At 38.3% G+C, this 18,984-nt stretch overlaps 1 protein-coding gene across 8 annotated transcripts in view; it reads left to right on the plus strand.

Moving 5' to 3' along the window:
• The first annotated feature begins 278 nt into the window (after positions 1-278).
• The window catches only part of map7d3 (MAP7 domain containing 3), a 28,416-nt gene continuing 9,710 nt past the window's right edge, over positions 279-18,984 (plus strand). For 3 of the 8 annotated variants that reach the window (XM_081382257.1, XM_081382259.1, XM_081382258.1), the window contains exons 1-10: positions 279-396; positions 9,192-9,293; positions 9,863-9,943; positions 10,272-10,435; positions 12,516-12,624; positions 13,025-13,120; positions 13,716-13,817; positions 14,354-14,449; positions 15,181-15,276; positions 17,167-17,292. In XM_081382257.1, coding sequence (XP_081238383.1) covers positions 351-396; positions 9,192-9,293; positions 9,863-9,943; positions 10,272-10,435; positions 12,516-12,624; positions 13,025-13,120; positions 13,716-13,817; positions 14,354-14,449; positions 15,181-15,276; positions 17,167-17,292 — 1,018 coding nt within the window. In that variant the 5' untranslated portion in view covers positions 279-350. The remainder of the gene's footprint in view (positions 397-9,191; positions 9,294-9,862; positions 9,944-10,271; positions 10,436-12,515; positions 12,625-13,024; positions 13,121-13,715; positions 13,818-14,353; positions 14,450-15,180; positions 15,277-17,166; positions 17,293-18,984) is intronic. The other 5 variants (XM_081382261.1, XM_081382262.1, XM_081382260.1 and 2 more) reach the window with 4 other exon arrangements.

The raw sequence follows: 18,984 nt of genomic DNA on the forward strand, positions 1-18,984 counted from the left end.
ATTAACATATATATGTGGAAAATGTTTAGTTTGCATTAAGATTGACTACTTTAGAACTTTTACTTACTATTAGAGTAATGTAACTTTGTCAGCCCTAAAATACATTTAAAATATTTTTTTTCTTTCACAAGTTTTCCACGGACTCCTTGGCTCCCTCTTGTGGTCACGGACACCAGTTTGAAAATGACCGACTCCGAGTCCGACCACTCATGCTGCGTCTTGCAGTGTGTGCGGTCTAACGCTAGATGTCGCTGTCACCGTCTGGAGCGCTTGGCGGGTTGAGCAGAGCGTCCTCGCGCGCCTCTAATGTGTCAGCGCCAAACAGCAGGAAAAAAAAAACTTCGGCAAAAATGGCGGAGGGTGCAACGTCTCTCAAAGGGTTGCGGGCTCAAATGGGTACGAATTTTTTTATTTACAAGCTCTTTTGACAAGTTCTCGTTGGTTAAATCAGTCCTATGACATATATGTAGTACTGTGGCTTTGTTTGGAGGTTGTTTGGACGACTGAGGACTTAAATCCATTACTTTCATTGAGGCGGTTTTGAGAGGGGAGAGTTAGCGGGCTCAGATGGACGGATAACGGCCAGCTAACTGCTAAACTTACTCCAGCACCAGGCAACAAGTTTGTGTTTGTTCACTAGTATGTTCTTGTGGAGTTTAATGTTTAGATAAGGATGCATTACGAAGTCCTACGCGTTTTTAACGCTGTGTTCGCCGGATCTGTTGGGAGGTTTGAGAAGTGATGTCTTGTTTGACAGGGATACATCATCACATCTTTGAATGGCGCTCTCATCTGTACGAACCTACCTAACCTTTGTGACAGATGTTTATTATTTTAAACTCAATGTAATTTTAGCATCACACAATATAGTCTCTAAACAAGGTGCTTTTAAATGTGTATAAACCCCCTGCAGTCTCCTAAGTTGACTTCTGTATGCGCTTCCTATCTGACTAGCAGAGAGAGACACTGAAATTGATGTCGAAATAGTTGACGTATAAACTCCAGAATCAATTGGAGAACTGCATGTTTGATAACGTTGACTATTTTGTATTGAGTTGAGCTATATAAGTGAAACCATCAATGTGTAGTTTATTATTGCATGTGGAATTGAACATGCAGGCAGCACCAAACTAGTGTTAACTGACCGTTGAATGTTTAGCAGTATCTGTCGCTTTATCTTAATATGTTGAGTGTGTGAGTTTCTGTCTTGCAGATGCTGTTGCCATCTTGGTCAGTAATAGCTAAACAGGATGTCACGTATGAATCTAATTACACTTGAATGTGGACCCTTAACTAGATCGTTTACCATATGATGGTTCAGGATTAACATAAGCTGTCATTTTCTCACTATCAACATCATTGCAGTTGCATTTTTCTATTTGCTTGTTTTACTAGTGCCTCTAAAACATGTATGGGTTGCTTGTTTTGCATGCTCTTCTGCCTTGCTAATGAGGAATGATTTGCACTTTTGATGTATTGTTTGGCCTATGGCACTAATAGACTAGAAGGTTTAGCTTTCACTGTAGCCTGTGGAGTTGTAAAAGTTCTTAGGGCTTGTTGTGTAAGGTACATAACAGTCCTGAAAGGCTTCTGCTTTTGTATGTCATTTTAGCTTCTTTTACATTTGTAGAGCTTGAATTCAATTCATTCAATTGTTAGAAGCGGGTCACAGTGTGGTTAGAAACCTCAAAGTGAGTTCACATCAAGATCTGCATCCTGCCAGTGTTAACCCTGGTCTGACTGCAAGCATAATGAAGGTGGAGTCCAGTGGTATAAAAATGCACATATTTGGTTTGGTTCTTTATTAATTTGTCCCTTTGCATTTTTAAAGCTATTATTGAAGAGCATGAAAAGTAACATGTCCAGTTAGAGCCATGTGATCTTGAGCTGTTTTGATATCATTATCCACCGGGGCTGGTTATAAGTCAATATTAAACGGGTAGCACCTTTGTTTATCAAGCGTACTCTTCAATCTTGGCTGTCAGAATGAGGACTGTAATTTTCATTGTTAAACAGTCAGCGCCTCTCCTCTCTGAGTTGTTATTTTGAAGTCAGTTGCTTTTAGTGAAACCATATGGAACATGTTTGGAGCAGAATGGCTTATATTTGTGCTTTAGTCCTACAGGTGCTGTACATTGCCCTGCTGAGTTTTTTTGTCTTTTCTAGTAGAGACATTTGTTTAAGTGCTGCAACATTCAAATGTGCAACCCAGTCTCATTGGAACCCATCCTGCCTGTGGCAACACTTCTGCAAAATTATGTTTATGTTGCTTTTAAGTAAATAAATGTCATTCAGTTTTAACCAAAATAGATGAATGTTAAGGGTCCTCCGATGGATCGATAATATTGGCCAATAATAGCCTTAAATAATTTGATCTGTTATCTCTATAAAGGCCGATCAGTGACAGTAGCTCTTAAAGTGACCGCAGCTCTTAAAGTGACCGCAGCCTAATTAAACTACTGCTGTCTTTGTCCTCAACGTCAATCTAACAACAAAAGACAGAAAATCACTCACTGCTTTTGAATGGTTGAGCCCTGCTTTAGCAACTCTAAATATTCACTGTGCTATTAAATTAAAAGTAAAATATGATAGAGCAATAATATGAACAGTGAAAGTAACAATAGTTCCTACGATACGTTTTAACTGGCAAAATTAGGCCTGTTGGAAATTTGCTAAGCCATCTAGTTTGATTAATATTCTATTGGTTCTTCTGCCCAATATAAAAAAGAAAAGAAAAAAATGCAATGAAAATACAGGTATCGGTACTCTGTATTGGCAAGTAGGCCTACTAAAAATAAAAGTAAAAGTATCGGGCTCGTTCTGGAAAGAGTGGTATTGGTGCATCCCTTTTTACTGCTTCACAAAATCCATACATATGGAGCGGGTTATGTGATGTAAACATAACAATGGATTAGTTTACAAATCATGCACAATGGTAAAAGCATTTTGAGGTAAGTAAGATTTAGGAGTTTTGCAAAAATGTAGGGAGAGGCACGTGTTTCCAAAAGCCCATGTTGCACATGTGGGTGCACACGCACAGCACACTTGTTTAAAGATCCATAGCTGATGATAACGTTATCATTAGCCTCCCGGAAGCAAGCATGACCTACTGCCCACACGTCGTCATCGCTCTACCTCTTGAAATAGCCCAAGCTTACCTAGCCCAGGTGTCCCCACTAATCCTGGACAAGAACTACATTGTGGATGGGGTTGGGTCAAGTAATTAGTCAATAGGTCAACTAGTTCATCTAGACTTCTTTTTTTTTTTTACTTTTTGATATTTTTAGCAGCAGTGCTTTTGCTTTAATTAGAGTGCTATGATTTAGCTGTGACAATTTGTTTTGAAAAACCTGCTTGTAAAAGTTGTATCTTTTAAATTTATCGCCTTTAAGCACCATTGCAACAGTCATACATGTTCACATGGATATCTTTAGATCTGGGGCTCTTGACTCGGCACCTTGATGTCCACTTTCCTGCTGAGTTTAGCTCTAAACCTTCATTAAACTCACCTACCTGTAACTTCCCTCACTAACTTCCCTCTGTCTCATTCTCTCAGATGTATGTCATTGCTTACGTTGCATGAGTCTCCACTTCTAGCAGAACCCTTGCAATGGGTTTAAGTGGAATGCCCTAAGCCCTTGATCACTTGGAGGTAAAGTAAGTGCACGGCTGCACGCACTGCGAGTTGCTGTTGTGACGTCACAATTGTGTTGCATTGTGGTCTATGGACCAGCCTGAAGTGTACAAATGAGTAGACTAAATCCCTCAAAATCGAGGGGGTCAAGACTCAAGGGTCTGTCCAAATACCTACTTGACGAAGTTGAACACACTTCCAAATTGCGGCGAGGATTCCCCTGCTGGGAAGTGCTTAGGGAAGTTCGAGAGTATATGGACGTTTCTCAATATGCGTTCTTAAAGGTATAGTTAACCCAAAAATATATATTTTTTCATCACTTATTCACCTCAAGTTGTTCCAAACCTGTATGAGTTTTTCTTCTGTTGAACACACAAAAGAATTTTTTTAAAGAATGTTGGTAATCTGACAGTGACTGTTCACATTAACTTCCATAATAGGAATAAAAATACTATGGAAGGGCTACCATCAACTGTCTGGTTACCAACAATTCTTTAAAATATCATCTTTTGTGTTTAACAGAAAAATAAACTTGTTTGGAACAACATGAGAGTGAGTAAATGATGACCGAGTTTTAGTGCTGTCAGTCGTTTGAAAACAAATTAACTAGGCCTAATTAATCGCACATTTTTCTTTAATAAATCACGATTAATCACACCTAACATTTAAAGTTTTAATATATTTTTATATTGTTATAATTTCACATCGAATCTTCAAATGAATGTAGAAACAACATAAAGACAGTATATTTTATTATTTGTTTAATGGCATCTTTTTATGAAAGAAGGCCAGTATCACCAATACCAAAACTGCTACTGATGATGTCTCTATGAATTTTTTTTTTTTCAGTTTTAGCCATTAATTATAGGCATTCAGCATTACAGTGTGAAAAGCTATCAATGTTAACATTTATTAGGCTTTAAAAAATATAACAACTTTTAATTTAAGTGAACTTAAAACAATCTTCACATAAACCCATTGTAATAAACCTCACATCTACCTGTGCTCTTCAATATATCAGGGCTCAATTTTTTTCTGTTGGCCCAGTAAGACCAGTTCAGATTTTTACTTGCCGTGAGAGACTCGAGGCCGGTGTGCCACGCAGGTGACGCTCATTAGCACGCAAGGCCATTCTCCACAAGAGCACTAGTCCAGTTTTTGCGCTCTTTGAATTGAGAAACAGCCTATGTCTAAGGGGTCGTTTAAAATAAATAAAATCATCATAAAATGTCATAAAATGTTTTTATGCGTTTTGGCCATTCATTTGCACAACAACAGTATTTTGGGGGCCTGAAATACAAACTTTTGAAAACGATACGATGTGATTCAATGTGCAATATTTTAAAAACGATACCTTTATCGTCTCTGTGTAAACTGCAAAACTACGAATTTGTGAAACCAGTGATGTCATGCGTATTATGTGTTCATTCTATAGCCGCAGTTTTTCTTTACAAAGTGACATTGCCAACTACTGGCCTGGCATGCATAATACAGAGTTTTTGATAGTTTTCGCGGATCCATATGGACGGGGATCGTTTTGACAACATTGTTGTCATTACGTGAAAAACGTTAGTTAAATGCAGCCTACTAGGCCTGAAGACCGTGATTAGCTTGTTCAGAGGTGTGTTTGATTGTTCAATAGGTTTGGAGATAAACTCTGCTGGAAAGTGGACCTTGAGGGCCAGAGTTAAGAACCCCCTTTATATATTAAACCACTTGCGCTGCTTTTTAAACATTCCGCCGTGAGCTTTGTCCTTAAAAAAAAAAAAAAAAAAGTTTTACGACCCCTGCATTTTGTTTTATTTGTTATGCTTCATTGTTCTGTTTTTCACCAGAACGTGTTAAATATGTCATTATAAACCAGCCTATAACAAACGACTTGCTTAAGATCAATTAGTTAACTAGTCTTTCAGGCAACTCACCAACTAGTTAATTTTGATATGTATTTTTGCACAATGCTGGTATGTGTTTGTTTAAATATGTGTATGTAAAATCACAACTGTGCCCTCTGTTCAGGCCTGAATAATTGAAAATTGCATGCACGTTCCTCCCCAGGCATCTGCCCTAGAGCACTTCCTGTTGTCCCAATAACAAGCTGCTACTGCAGCAAAAAGGAAAAAGAGTGAGGCAAACAGCGAGCGGTAACAGGACCCCACTGACCCACTGAGCGCTGACTCTCCCTGACTGCTGGATCTCCTTGGATGTGCATGGCAGGACATAGAGAGCATAGTGTTGCTATTTGTATAACCGTTCTTTGTGTTCTGTCAGACGGAGTGAAGGAAGGTTTGTTGAACAGCCCATCTAGTCATCTGACTGTTTAAACGGGGCAGCTGTTGTCAGAAGGGATGATGCAACCCATGTCTGTTTTTAGTTTGTCTTCGCTCAAAATATAATTTAAAGCTCAATGTTCAGCAATCACAGTTGTTTAAATATTGAGAACAAAGCCGATTTGCTTTTGATTGTGTCTGTGGCGGCGATAAGGCAATAGTGCAGGATCTGAGCGTTGATGTGACAACTGCTTTGACACTAGATAATTGAGTATCTTAATCACATCAATGCATTGTGGTTCGTTCTGGTACAGATTAAGACCAAATGCTTGTTGTATTTGCATGCTTAAATAACACACTTTACTTATGTATAGTATTTGAGACTGTCTGCTCAAAAAAATCCTTTTTGGCCATGCTGTGTGTTTTCAGGATATGCAAACAAATTTAAACATGTACTCAGCCACCAAAGCAACTGTTTGCTATGTGCTCTATGATACCTGTCTAATTTCCTCTGTAAGGTAAAAATAAAGTCTTAGCAGCAGCTGTTAGCAATCCACATATGTACGTTTGTCTAATGTTTTTAAGCATTAGCCTATTGTTTAGTGGGCCATAAAGAACATGCAGACTAATTGGAGTTGCTCTAAGGAACAGTTTGAGGTCAGGTTGGGCTTGCCTTCATTGTCTTTACATCATGAATGTACATGCAAGACCTAGATACTGTTCTCCATTGTGTTTGTCCATTGTTGGGCCGGTGTTCATTTGCATGCCGCGTGTCGCAAAGCCCACAGTGTGAGGTTCAGAGTATGACTCAGATGGCGTTTGCATATTCAATGAGTCTGACGGACTATGGCCTGAGTGCTCTACAGATACATTCCTCCTCTTGTAGGTCGTCCTGAGCTTCAGATGAGACATTAAGACAGTGAAAAGAGCAGAGCAGCTTGCTTAAAATGTAAGCATGTACTTTAATAAAGCATTTAGTGCAGGTGTCTCATGGTACTTTCACTTCAGCGGGAATTACCCAGCCTGCTCTTTCTGCTGTTATTTTGGATGGCACTATATGCAGTATTAAAGCTCAATCTATTTCAATCTAGGGATGTGCAAAACTGCACTTTTTCATATTGGCTTGTTGGTCGGCTGTCTGAACAACTAGCCAATTGTGTCATAATAGTAATAATGGAAAAAACTGTTTTCAATTGATTTTTATTATAATATTGATGAAGATGATTTTTATTATAATATTGTTAACACATTTGTCCAAAATATTAAAGCTAAAGTAAACAGTAAAAAAAGAACGTCAATCTTACTAATCCATCTACCAGAGTCATCATTAAATATAATATAAAAAAAATATTATTATATATAACATAATTTTGCATGTCAGTTATTGGGCAAAAGCACAATTGCTACACGAGTCATTTTCTCTTATTGCCTGTGCAAATGTAGCTAATTGATTCTCAGATTGTTGTGTTGTAGCAATACGGCCGGGAGATCCAGGTTTTGTCCTGCATCTGATGATTGCACCGTCTGTTCCCAACTTAGCGTGAGTGTCACTCGGCAACAGTTGCTATGTGATTCATGCCGAGGAGGATTCAAACAGTCGGAGACAGGCACTTACATTTAGGGCAGTGGCGGTAAAGGAATTTATTTACAATATTAGTGTAATTTTTATTATTATTATTATTATTAATGTTATTTTGCTATATAAATAAGCTTGGTGGGCTATTATCATAACCCAGGGATCGACAGAGTGAGTGTTTCACTCATATTTGTGACTAAAAATAGATAAAACTAGAGCTCGACCGATACCGATTTTTATAACCGATACCGATTACAATTATTTGTATGTTTATGGGCTGGATAACCAATATATAGAACCAATATTTATTTATTGTTTTATTTCTGTTTTTGACAATTATAACAACAGCACTGAACTGAACAAATGGTTTTATTTAGCCTAACACTTTTTAAATACTGTAATTTCTGTAATATCACTCCCTACTTGCATACAAAACAAAACTCACTTCTACATTAATAAATAGTCAGAGAGAGAGAGTGCAAAAAAACAAAAAATTAACGAATATAGCATGTAAAAATGACAGGGAGTTTATCAACTCCCCATAAATATAATTATTATAATAATTCTATAATTATTCAGATACTTTATAGTTAGTCAGAATCCGTCAGAGTCAGAAAAGTAATTAAAAAAAATATATAAAAAAAACGCTTGGTCAACTGCTTTTAATGCACAGCGGACATCATGATCAACAACAAATCAAAACACATTCCTAATAATAAGCATGAACCGGTGAGCTTAAGCAGAATTTATAAGTAAAGAGATGGCTCATTCTCAGTCAGTGAAATGTGCGCAATGGTGCCCTTACAGTCTTATCGACAGCATCTTGATTTTCACCATACAGACATCACATGCTCCTTCACTGCCAGCTTAACAAACACCCTCTTTTTCTCTCTCTCTCTGATACTCTCTGTGAAGGGAGAAAACTGTTACAAAGGCACACAGACTTGATCATTTATCCATATCCTCGCTATCCTATCCTCCCCTTATCTTATCATATCCTTCCTCCTCTCCTGCCTGCTGCAAGACTGCTGAAGAGCATTTAAAAGGTGTTTTGTGTTGAGCGGAGATATTAGTATTTTCTGTTACTTTGACTCAAACACTGTATACGTATGCCTGAATGTACAATATGCCTGATTGTACAATAACATAACATCTCAAGCCATCTCAAAACATCACCTAACCCACAGAATCAAAAATTCCTTTGGCAAGTTTATTTAAAATGAAACCACATTGCCATAGACTTTGGGCTGAGGGAGCCATCTTCACATACTTGTAATGAGAAGCTCTTATCAACAAAAGAGAACCTTTAAGGGCTCCCTAAGTTTGATGGCTCATGATTTGATAAAGAAGAAATTTAGACTATATATTATTATTATTATTATTATTATTATTGTAATTTTACAGTTGTATTGAAAAAATGAAATTATTGTAATATTTTTTGGAAATATTCTATTTTATTATTTTAAGGTTAAGTATTACAATAGTAATATTCCTTATTATTATATAGCCATATTGTTATATAACCATATAACATTTTGGGCAAATTGTGCAGCTCCACAAACAAGCACAGCAAACCTGGATTCTTTTTTTAATTACATTTCATACCACAATCCCAATTTTTATCAAATGTTTTTGTTTCGTTTTCCCAAATCGTGCAGCCCTAGTAGTGCTATCTAGTAGATTTAAAATGCATTTTGTCTCATTGCATTTCCAGCTGCAGCTGCGCAGGCACAGGCAGAGGAACGGCGCAGCCAGGCAGGGAACAGCCCAACACCAGCAGCTCCAGCCGTCACAACGAAGAGCCAGACCAAGCCAGGTAACAAACATGATCTCGGATCTCTGGCTGTCACTGCAGGGATCCACAAGGGTTTGTTTTCTGCAGACCCGGAATATCACCTGTCCTGATTACACTGAAAGTCTTAAGTATTACTTAGTATTTACTTAGTAAAATAAAGTATTTTTATTCACTTAAATTTATAGCGTATAGCATATTATTTTTCTGTCTTCCTTGCACAAGTTTTGTAGCAAAAAAACACAATAGGTTTCCACTGAAACAATCTTTATTCATGTAAGAGCTTTTTTTTTTTTTTTTCTCTCTTGCTTTGTGACTTCAATGTGTTGTCACATGACTCTACACTTATTAAGGCCATTACACTACTGTAGCATGTCCTCACACACGCCCATGTCTCTGTGTCAATACTATATCAGGTGTGGTGAGCTCATAGCTGAATCTGTAACCTGAGCCTCATGTCAGACCATGCCAGTGGATTATCTGCGCATCGGATACTAGTGCAATCTGCCAAGAGCTTTTCGTGGCCCAGGAAGTGTTCAGATTTCACTTGATACACTAGTTGTGTGACGTTGTGTTCTGTTATGTTTTTTCAGTCATTGATGGGGCAGCTCTGAGGATAGATGACAAACTTCGAGTGGCCAAAGAGAGGAGAGAAGAGCAGGAAAAGCAACATGGTGACAAAGCAAAATATTTCACACAACAGGTGTTGGCAACCTAAGACGTGCATGCCACCATTGGCACACATAACACAAAGACAATACGAAGCACTGTGTTTACAAACAGTGAGGTGGTCATTTGCATAATTTATTAATGGTGAGGTGGAAGCATCCAAAGAAAAACACAGTATATGCTACATTTATTTTGCATGGTGATGCACAGTGATTAAAAATAAAAAAGGCCCTCCATATCAACAAGATTGCCAAACCCTGCACATAGTTAGACATAATTAACTCTCTTACATTTTAACAAATCGCGTTAACACACCCTGTTTGGCCTGTTCAGCGGCCCGTGAGACTCAGCTCCTGGAGCGAGAACGCAAGACCCGGCTGCAGGTGGAGCGTCAGATGGAGGAGAGACAAAAGAAGCTTGAAGAGCAGCGCAGGAAGGAGGAACAAAGGAGAGCTGCAGTGGAGGAGAAAAGAAAACAGAAATTAGAGGAAGAAAAGGTAAACTGTCTGTTTGGTACCTATGTTTTGTGTTTTTTGGAAGAATTGAATCATTTTATTCAGTAGGGGTGGGCGATATACCGGTAGACACGATAAACTGGTAGACGTTTGTCAACCAGTAGAGATTTTGGACTATCGTCTCTCGCAGTAAGCATTGCAGTTTAAAAACAAATGATTTTAAACCATAGAAGCTAAATAAGTAAGGAAAGACAACTCATTTTTGGTAAATGTGCACACTGTCTGAGAGAGTGTTTCTGAGCACTGTCTAAGATATGCACGCGCATGAAACTGCTGCTCACAAAGCGTGTGAGTACTGAACTGAGATCTTTTGGCCGCAATTTTGAGCTTGAACGGTCAAATACACACACACACACTTATGTGTCAAAATGCCCGTCTTTGTGAGTATCTTCATAAAAACATTGTCATTTATGTCATAAGTAAACTTAAACTGTTAAATTATCACACATTTTTTTTTCCATATCAGTCAGTATCAATATTTATTAAGTAAGAGTAAGCTACGTTTTAATTTAGGGCCCCTTGAAATAAATTAAAATTTTCCCTAAATTCTGTGTTTTCATTTTGTTTTTTCTGGATTCCATCATGTTTTATGATTTAATCGTCAAAAATGATGTGTAGTTAAATTAATTAATAAAATTTTAACAATATAAATATAATAAATCTTTTAATATGTAATCAAATGAAAATATAACAATTAATTTACAACAAATTTTTTTTATCAAATAAGATGCTGCACAACAGAACTATGAATTAAAACATGGGTGAAAAATATCTTGGTTGTATAATATTTAAAAAATAATGATATTACTATCAATAGTTAAATAATTACATATTAGTGTACAATAGTAATATATTTCATAATTTCTTCTAGTTAAACCAGATTTATATTTTGACGTATTGTTGTGAAAATCTTTCAGTTTCAGTGTGTATTTGACAGTAGTTTTTCTCAAATGAAAATGTAAAAAGTTTGTGAATTCACTCTTAGAAGCAGTTCTGGACATGAAGTTCATGTGTTCATGCCTTCATATATTGGGACTCAGATACTGAAAACACAGTGAGCGCCACGCTTATTCGAGTTTGTGTAGAAGACGACTTGCAGACTTATTAGCCACATGCACTGACTGGCTGATGTCGCATTGTGTGATAGGCTGTTTGATTAATCCATGTCCTTTTTTTAATTAATAATCCTCATCGCCAGAAGGTGCGACACTAATTTTTGCATTTGTGTTCTGATGTCACATGGCGATGGCGCAACCAAACCCCACAGCAATGCAACTTGTTAAATTATTGGCTGTTGTTTACTTGTAGCGCTACGAGTGACAAGGCGTTTGATAGGCTATTTATGATCCAGGGATGCGTATGCTTGAGGGTTGTTCATGCATCCAAACTTGCTATGTGATTTCATAATCACAACAGATGCGAAAGAAATCATAAGAAATTAAAATAACTATAGAATTCAGAAGGATCATGTGACTCTGAAAACTGGAGTAATGATTCTGAAAATTCAGCTTTGCCATCACAGAAATAAATTTAATTTGAAAATATATTCAAATAGTTGCTGCCTTAGTGAGCGTAAGAGACTTCTTTCAAAAACATGGAAAATCCAAACTTTTGAATGGTAGTATACATGAACTTCCTATTGCAATATTAAAATGTCAAAGATGCTTTTCCCAAAGGCTGTATAATCCTATACACAGAGTGTAATATTTTAAAGCCATGCTAAATGCCAAGTCTGAACCCAAACCAGCCTAATTATACAGGACACCCTTAAGATTGGCTATATCAATGATTTTAATGCCCTGCTTTGTTATTTGTGGGCGTGATGGCATCATTAACACTCTTAAATGGATGAAATGAAACTGGTGATTTTGTTAATCTTGCAGTCATACAGCAGGAGCCGTGTGCACTATTCAGTACCTGACATGCAAAAGAGCCTGGAATCATGGACTTTGTTTTAGCATTGACACCCACACCTTTGCCATGGTCTACTGCTGCACAGCTCAGAGGATGTATCATGGCTCCATTTGTCTAACAAAGTATGTGTGTCTCTGTGTGTGTGTAGGAACACTATGAGGCTGTGATGAGACGTACCCTGGAGCGCAGCCAGCGAGTTGAACAGAGACAGAAGAGATGGTCCTGGGGTGGACTTTCAGACTCTGACAACAAAAATGGTACGAGTGCTTTTCCTAAATGCCCAAACATCAGGAGCACCTGATAATACATTCAACAGCCTTTGTTCACTGATTGTCCCACAGTCTACCCAAGTGGGTTCTGACTTATAAATCTATGAAGAATCATCTTTTGACAATCTTTATTGCTCTTAATTGATGTTAAAGGTAAAGTGTGGAATTTTTGCATCACTAGCTACATCAAATTTGCAAATGTCATTGGTCAAATTACACACTTCACCTTTTACAAGTCATGTTTGTTTGTTGATCTGTGATTTTGCGCAACACAACTTGGGGATGGAAATCTCATGCTGTCAGCTGCGTTTTTCCACTTCTTTCACTCTCTCCATGGAGAGAGAGTCCGTTTCCAATAGCGACCTGTCTGTCCCTGCCCCTCCCACAGGACAGAGTGACAGTGGCTCCAGCTCCTCCCAGATTGCTATAGTAATCTCCCCTGCTTCTCCAGCCTCCAAGCCACCCAGGAATCAGACGTCACAAGGTGGTTTATACTGTTTGTCTGCCCATGGCGTGACTTGACACAAAAAAACTTGCCCACTCATCCTCTTTGCTTATACGTGCACTAATCTGACTGGGGCTGTTCTTGCTGTTTTTTCATTCACTCATTCAGTTTTAAAATATTGTATTCACTTGCCAGGGATTGTAACAAAGAGTGTTCTCTCCAAAGCACCTACCTTGGTTCCAGGGATGCATGTCGCTTCAAGTTTTATCTGATTTTCCCCCTTTTTATCCAGATGTAATGACTGTTTGAATGTTTACTAACATTGTGTTATGCTTGCTTTTTAAGGTTCGCTGCAGTTAGAAATTTTGCACAATACTTACAATTTATCCCATTATTAATGATATATATATGTATGTGCATGTTACAGACATGTAAGGCACCATGTGACTTCAGGTTTAGCTGTTCTTAAATTAGCATACCCTAATTTTGTCTGTCCAGATGTTACCCCATCCTTAAAATGTAGATGAACCAGCTTGTATTAGAGTAATTAACAATAGCTTATCACGTGCAAACCCCTGTAACTCTAATTCCACTTCCTGTCTGTCTCTGTGTGCGTAATTACCCTCCCCTGTAGATAAGCGCTCTTCCTCTACTACGAACCTGAAACAGACTGACTCAGTCATCAGCAAGCGTCTCTCCTCATCCTCTGCCACCCTCATTAATTCTCCTGATAAAAGTAAGTGTCCTCCCTGCCCTCTCCTGCCTTTTCCTTATCCTTTTAATAAATGAGCATGAGTACATACTCGTTAATGCTGGTCATGTGTACTAAGCAGATTTAATGACAAGTCATGTCTCACACAGGTGCCTCTCCCTGTGGTTCACTTGATGATTTTCATTTTATAATGTTATTTAAATGCAAATACAGCATTGTGTTTGTTTGAATGGGCCATAAGTGTCTGCCATCTCGGCAGCTTATGATTCTTGCAGACATGCTGTTTCTCCCCACAGTTTCCTTTTCCTCTAACAGGAGCAGCCAGCCATGACTCAGGTGGTTTCACAACAGACACTGTTTGTGTTGGAGTCACCTCTTCATTTCCTTCTGTGCTGGCATATTAGTGTGGTGCCAAAAAAAGTTTAAAGTTTTTGATCACTTTTGTGTTGATTTTAGATTTGTGTGTATGTGTCTGTTTTATCTTTGAAGTCTGTCTTCAGTCCCTCCTGAGTGAAACCCATGTTCTCGATTCTGGAGATGAGCTCTCTTTTGTCCCTCAGGTGCGAAGCGGAGAAGTTCATCTTTGAACCGGTTGCCTAGCAATGGTCCTCAGGCCTGTAAAGAAGCTCATAAACAGCCTCAGGTGGACAAGACAGGTGCCAAACTACCAATGCTGTTCCTCTTTTAAAGGATTAGACAGAAATTAAAATTGAATTTATTTACTCACCCTCATGTCGTGCTCAACCTTAATTATTTTCTTCTGTGAAATACAAAAGAAAGAATTTACCATTTTTTTGCCGCATTCAGTTATATGAATGTGGGCTGGAACTTTCAAGCTTCAAGAAAGGAACATTAGCACCATGAAAGTATCAGTAATTTCTTTTAATTTCTTCTTCTGTTTTCCAAAGAAAGAAAATCAAATGGGTTTGAAACGGTGATTAATATGATGATAATATGATGGGTGAACTATCCCTTTAACATATTTCTGCACACAGCCAAGAGAACAATGAACAATCTCAGGATCTCCTACATAATTTTTTTATGAAATAAAGGGTGTTCGCCATTATTTGCTTACTTTAGCTCAGCCGTTTTCACATTGTCATTCTGAAAATCTAGTTTCTATGCAAATATGCATTTAAGCAGGCATAGACAAGGAGCTTGCACAGACATTCTTAAGCATGCACCTCTTAAACATTTACAGTCACTATTCTCTAAATCCACTGAAACCTACTGTAAATAGAACCACAATTATAAAGCAGATTCTAGCTGCATTGTCCTCATCAAATACGCATTTCCTCATTCGCCGCAAATGACACTTGAAAGCTGAGACAGAAGAGGCCCTGCTTCCTGATTGATTCTAACGCTTCCCTGTCCACTCTGTCTGTAGGCCCAATCCCGAAGAAGCGAAGCTCCTCCCTCTCTCGAGTGGGGGCTAAAACGCAGCCCGCCACCAAACCAGAGATATCCACAGCAGACGAATCAGGTGCTTAAGTCCCAACTGGGACATTTCACGTGTGCCTGTTCGCCGTTTACTAATAAATGAGCGCAAATCTTTTTCGCTTCTATGGTCCATCTTGCTCTTGTTTTAAGGATTGGTTTGTGGTTATATACGTGCTGCGTCTCTCTCCCTACGTTTTTTGCTTGATTCGCCCTTCTACTCGTGCATCAAATCATCATGCATCCAGAAACATAATCTGCAAATGTTGATGCTCTTTTGTCCATAAATCGGTTTGTGCTTACTGCTGCCTTGAGCTTAACCTTTCCTTGTTGCTTCGTTCTTTCAGGGAGTTCTTGCTAACTGACCTACTCACCAGGAATGAGCTCTTTGTGTATGTTAATACAATGTGTTTTTGTTCATGTGAGCATTGTGTTGTTTTTCTCCCCATATGACATTAACCAATGAGTTTGGCCCCTGGTGCCATGTCTGTTTTCAGTGTGTGTGTGTGAGTGTGTCTGTTGCAGAGTGTTGACTGGTTTTACAGAAAGGCTTTTTCTTGTGCTGTAATTATTTCTAGATATCATGTTTGCAGGACTCCTGGTTATATAGTCACTCTTGAAAACTAAATGACCTACTGAATTGTGTTGTGATGGACCATTTAGAGTTTGCCCATCAGTGTTTAGGTAGACGCCAGCTTTCTCTATTCTGAAAGCACTTCCTCATTCCTGAGCTCACTTAGCCACATCATCAAAAGCTTCACAGCCTCAACTTCTCTCCATAACTTAGAGTGAATCAATACAGTACCGCGGGGAAAAGGAAATTAATGGATCATTTAAAAGAGACAAAAGCCCACGGTTTCACAATCAAGGCTTAAGCTAGTCCCAGACTTAAATGCATGTTTGAGCTGATTTAACTGAAAGCAACTTGCTCTGAAATATCTAAAAAAAAAAGTCACGCCCATTGTTTTGTCTCAAGATGCACGTCTGTAATGTGTTTTTTTTTTCTAGGGCATGTTTATAAAATCTACTTAAATGTCCTAATTGGAGTAAGGCCTAATCCTGGCTTAATTTAAACCCTGTCTGTGAAACCAGGCCTAAGTTTTTAGAATCAGAATGAGCTTTTTGCCAGGTATGTTTACACATACAAAGAATTTGGAAGCTTCTACAGCACATACAGAATGACAGCGACAAGACATATATAGAATATATAAAACTACACAATATACAAAATAGATAATAGACAATTATCTGTTACAGTCTGTAACAAACATACTGTACATTAACATATTGTCTATTTTGTATATTACTCCTTCATATTTCTGTTTTTCCCAACTGAATTTGTAACTCGGGTTACAAACACATTTCATGACAACAAGAGCTTTTTGAGCCTTTTAGCATGTTCTGCCACAGTTTTGCATTGTGCAAACTGTATCAGATCAGTAAAATATTTGTTTTCCCTACATTCTGTAAAACTGCAGTTGAGACCAGACTGAAATCAAATGCTGACATTTTCTTAATACTAAATTTGATGTATACCTCAAATTTAAAAAGCCTGACTACAAGCATTTGACTCGTCTGATGGATCTCAAAAAGCTCTTCAAGTTACTCTTTAGTCCTGGCTTTATGTTTCCCTTTTTTGTTTTCACCTCCACTTCCACAGCCCTGGTCCTGCTCCCAATCACCTCTCCCATATCCCACTAATATTCTTTTTGTCTCTCCAGCATTGAGAGTCTCACCTTGATTGCATCAGCCGTCCACTGTTTACGTTTGAACCACAATCACTTTTCTCTTTGGTTTTTGTGTTAATTCTTGCATTTTAAATCACATTGGTGTCATTCCTCTCTCCTTCCTTCTTTGTGTTTATTCCTCAACCTCTTTTTTCTTTTCCCGTTTGTCTGCTCTGTTTTTCGTGTCTGTTTGGGCACACCGTGTATAGCTCGCCGCTCGTTGGCCGCCCCCGTGGACAGCGGTGTCCTCACTCGGCTGCTCACACCCACCCAAGCCTCGCTAGCTAGAAGCAAGAGTGCTGTGGCCCTGTCTGCCGAAGGAGGCGATGCCCAAGGTAACACTAGAGAGAAAGGGAGACCCAGCTCGTACCAGAACCCTCCACTTTTGTGTAGATTTAAGACGCTCTGCAGGGGTGCTTGGTTGGCTTGTTATATTGGGCATGCTGCAGTTTTTTAATGTGGCTTGAATCACATGCATCAAGTTTTACACACACATTAACAAATTTGGCCATGTTAAATTTACAAGGCTTAGCAGTCTTTTCTAGAGATGCACAGAAATGTTTTATCATTGCACTTTTTTACCAGAATGCCATTTAATTGTTTTATGTCCGTCGAAACATGGTACTGGAACATGTAACAGAAACTGTTATGTTAACCAAAGCAGTGTGCACGAGAATTGAATTTAGATACCATCTGATGATATTATCGGAAATAAGATAGCATTTAAAGTTGACGAGGCACGTGCACCTTCTTTGCGTGATTCAGACAGATAAGCGTGACTGCACAACAATGCCAGCGTCAATGTAATGCCATAATTTATACAGATGTACAAAATACTCTTATTATATATTAGTTCAAGCATTCGTTGTCTGAAGTCACTCGAAAGTTTTCATTTCGGTGCATCACTAGTCTTTACCCTTGTCTTAATCTCTAAAAGACACATACATACACACGTCGACATTTTCAAGGTGTTCCAGGGCTATTGCTGAGGGATCTTTTGTAAGCTGATTAGCCGAGCGGTTCTGTGTGTGAGAGGAATGAGTGGAGTGAATCTGCGCCCTGCTGTTGCTACTTCAATCCCCAGCTGATCCACACACGGTCCCTGCAGACCAGCAGCATCAACCTAAACATCATCTTTAGTTTCCAACGCTACCAAACTCACTTTAAATTCCCAGCAACCTGTAAAGGCTGAAGTTCATATGTGTAACTTGTTTGACAGGGTTTGATGTTGACAAGATGCAATCAGCATTGCTGAGTCTGATAGTATCTGAATTGCATTATTGGTTTCTTAATATAGACCAAGAGATGATTATGAATCCGCAGCTTATGGATCAGTTAACTTTATAGGCTTTCCATGATGCTAACAGTCAGAGTTAATTACAACGGGTGGAGATTATCCCAGAAATCTCACTGTCACAGCAGACCCAGGTCAGCCCTTACTGCTCACCTCACTTCACCTCGGCTTCACCAACAGATACTTGGCATCCCATGATCAGTTACCATCTCTATAGAGCACAACAAGGGCCAACCGCATTTTCATGTCTTTGATTTCAAACGTATTTTTCCCATTTGTTTTCTTTCTAGGGATTTTTTTTTTATTCTAAGCCATTAACTAAATCAAACAGCTTAAAGATGAAGCACAACATTACAAACTTGGATTTGAAGGAAAAAAGTATTCAAAAACTGAAGGTACAAGCAATCATGTGCCAGAATGATGGTTTAATATGAAACCATTTACTTATTATCAGTAATTTATAACTATAATGCTTTGGTGTTTTTGGTGCAATTTACATTTCCATAGTAACAATGACTTCTCTGGTTATCTGTTTAGGATTCATGAGTAGTGTTGTTGTTCGTTGAGAATTTAGCTATTAAAGTTTTTTTTTTATATATTCAAAATCACTCTGACTTCTTTTCTGCAGAAACATGCTATTGCTTGGCAACCTCAAAGCTCATCATAGATCTGTGTTGAGAGATATGTTATTGACAATTTCTCTATGGAGAAATGAATGGGATTTTTACTTTGG

This window comes from Scardinius erythrophthalmus, assembly GCF_964197995.2.
Source record: "Scardinius erythrophthalmus genome assembly, chromosome: 13".
NCBI lineage: Eukaryota > Metazoa > Chordata > Actinopteri > Cypriniformes > Leuciscidae > Scardinius > Scardinius erythrophthalmus.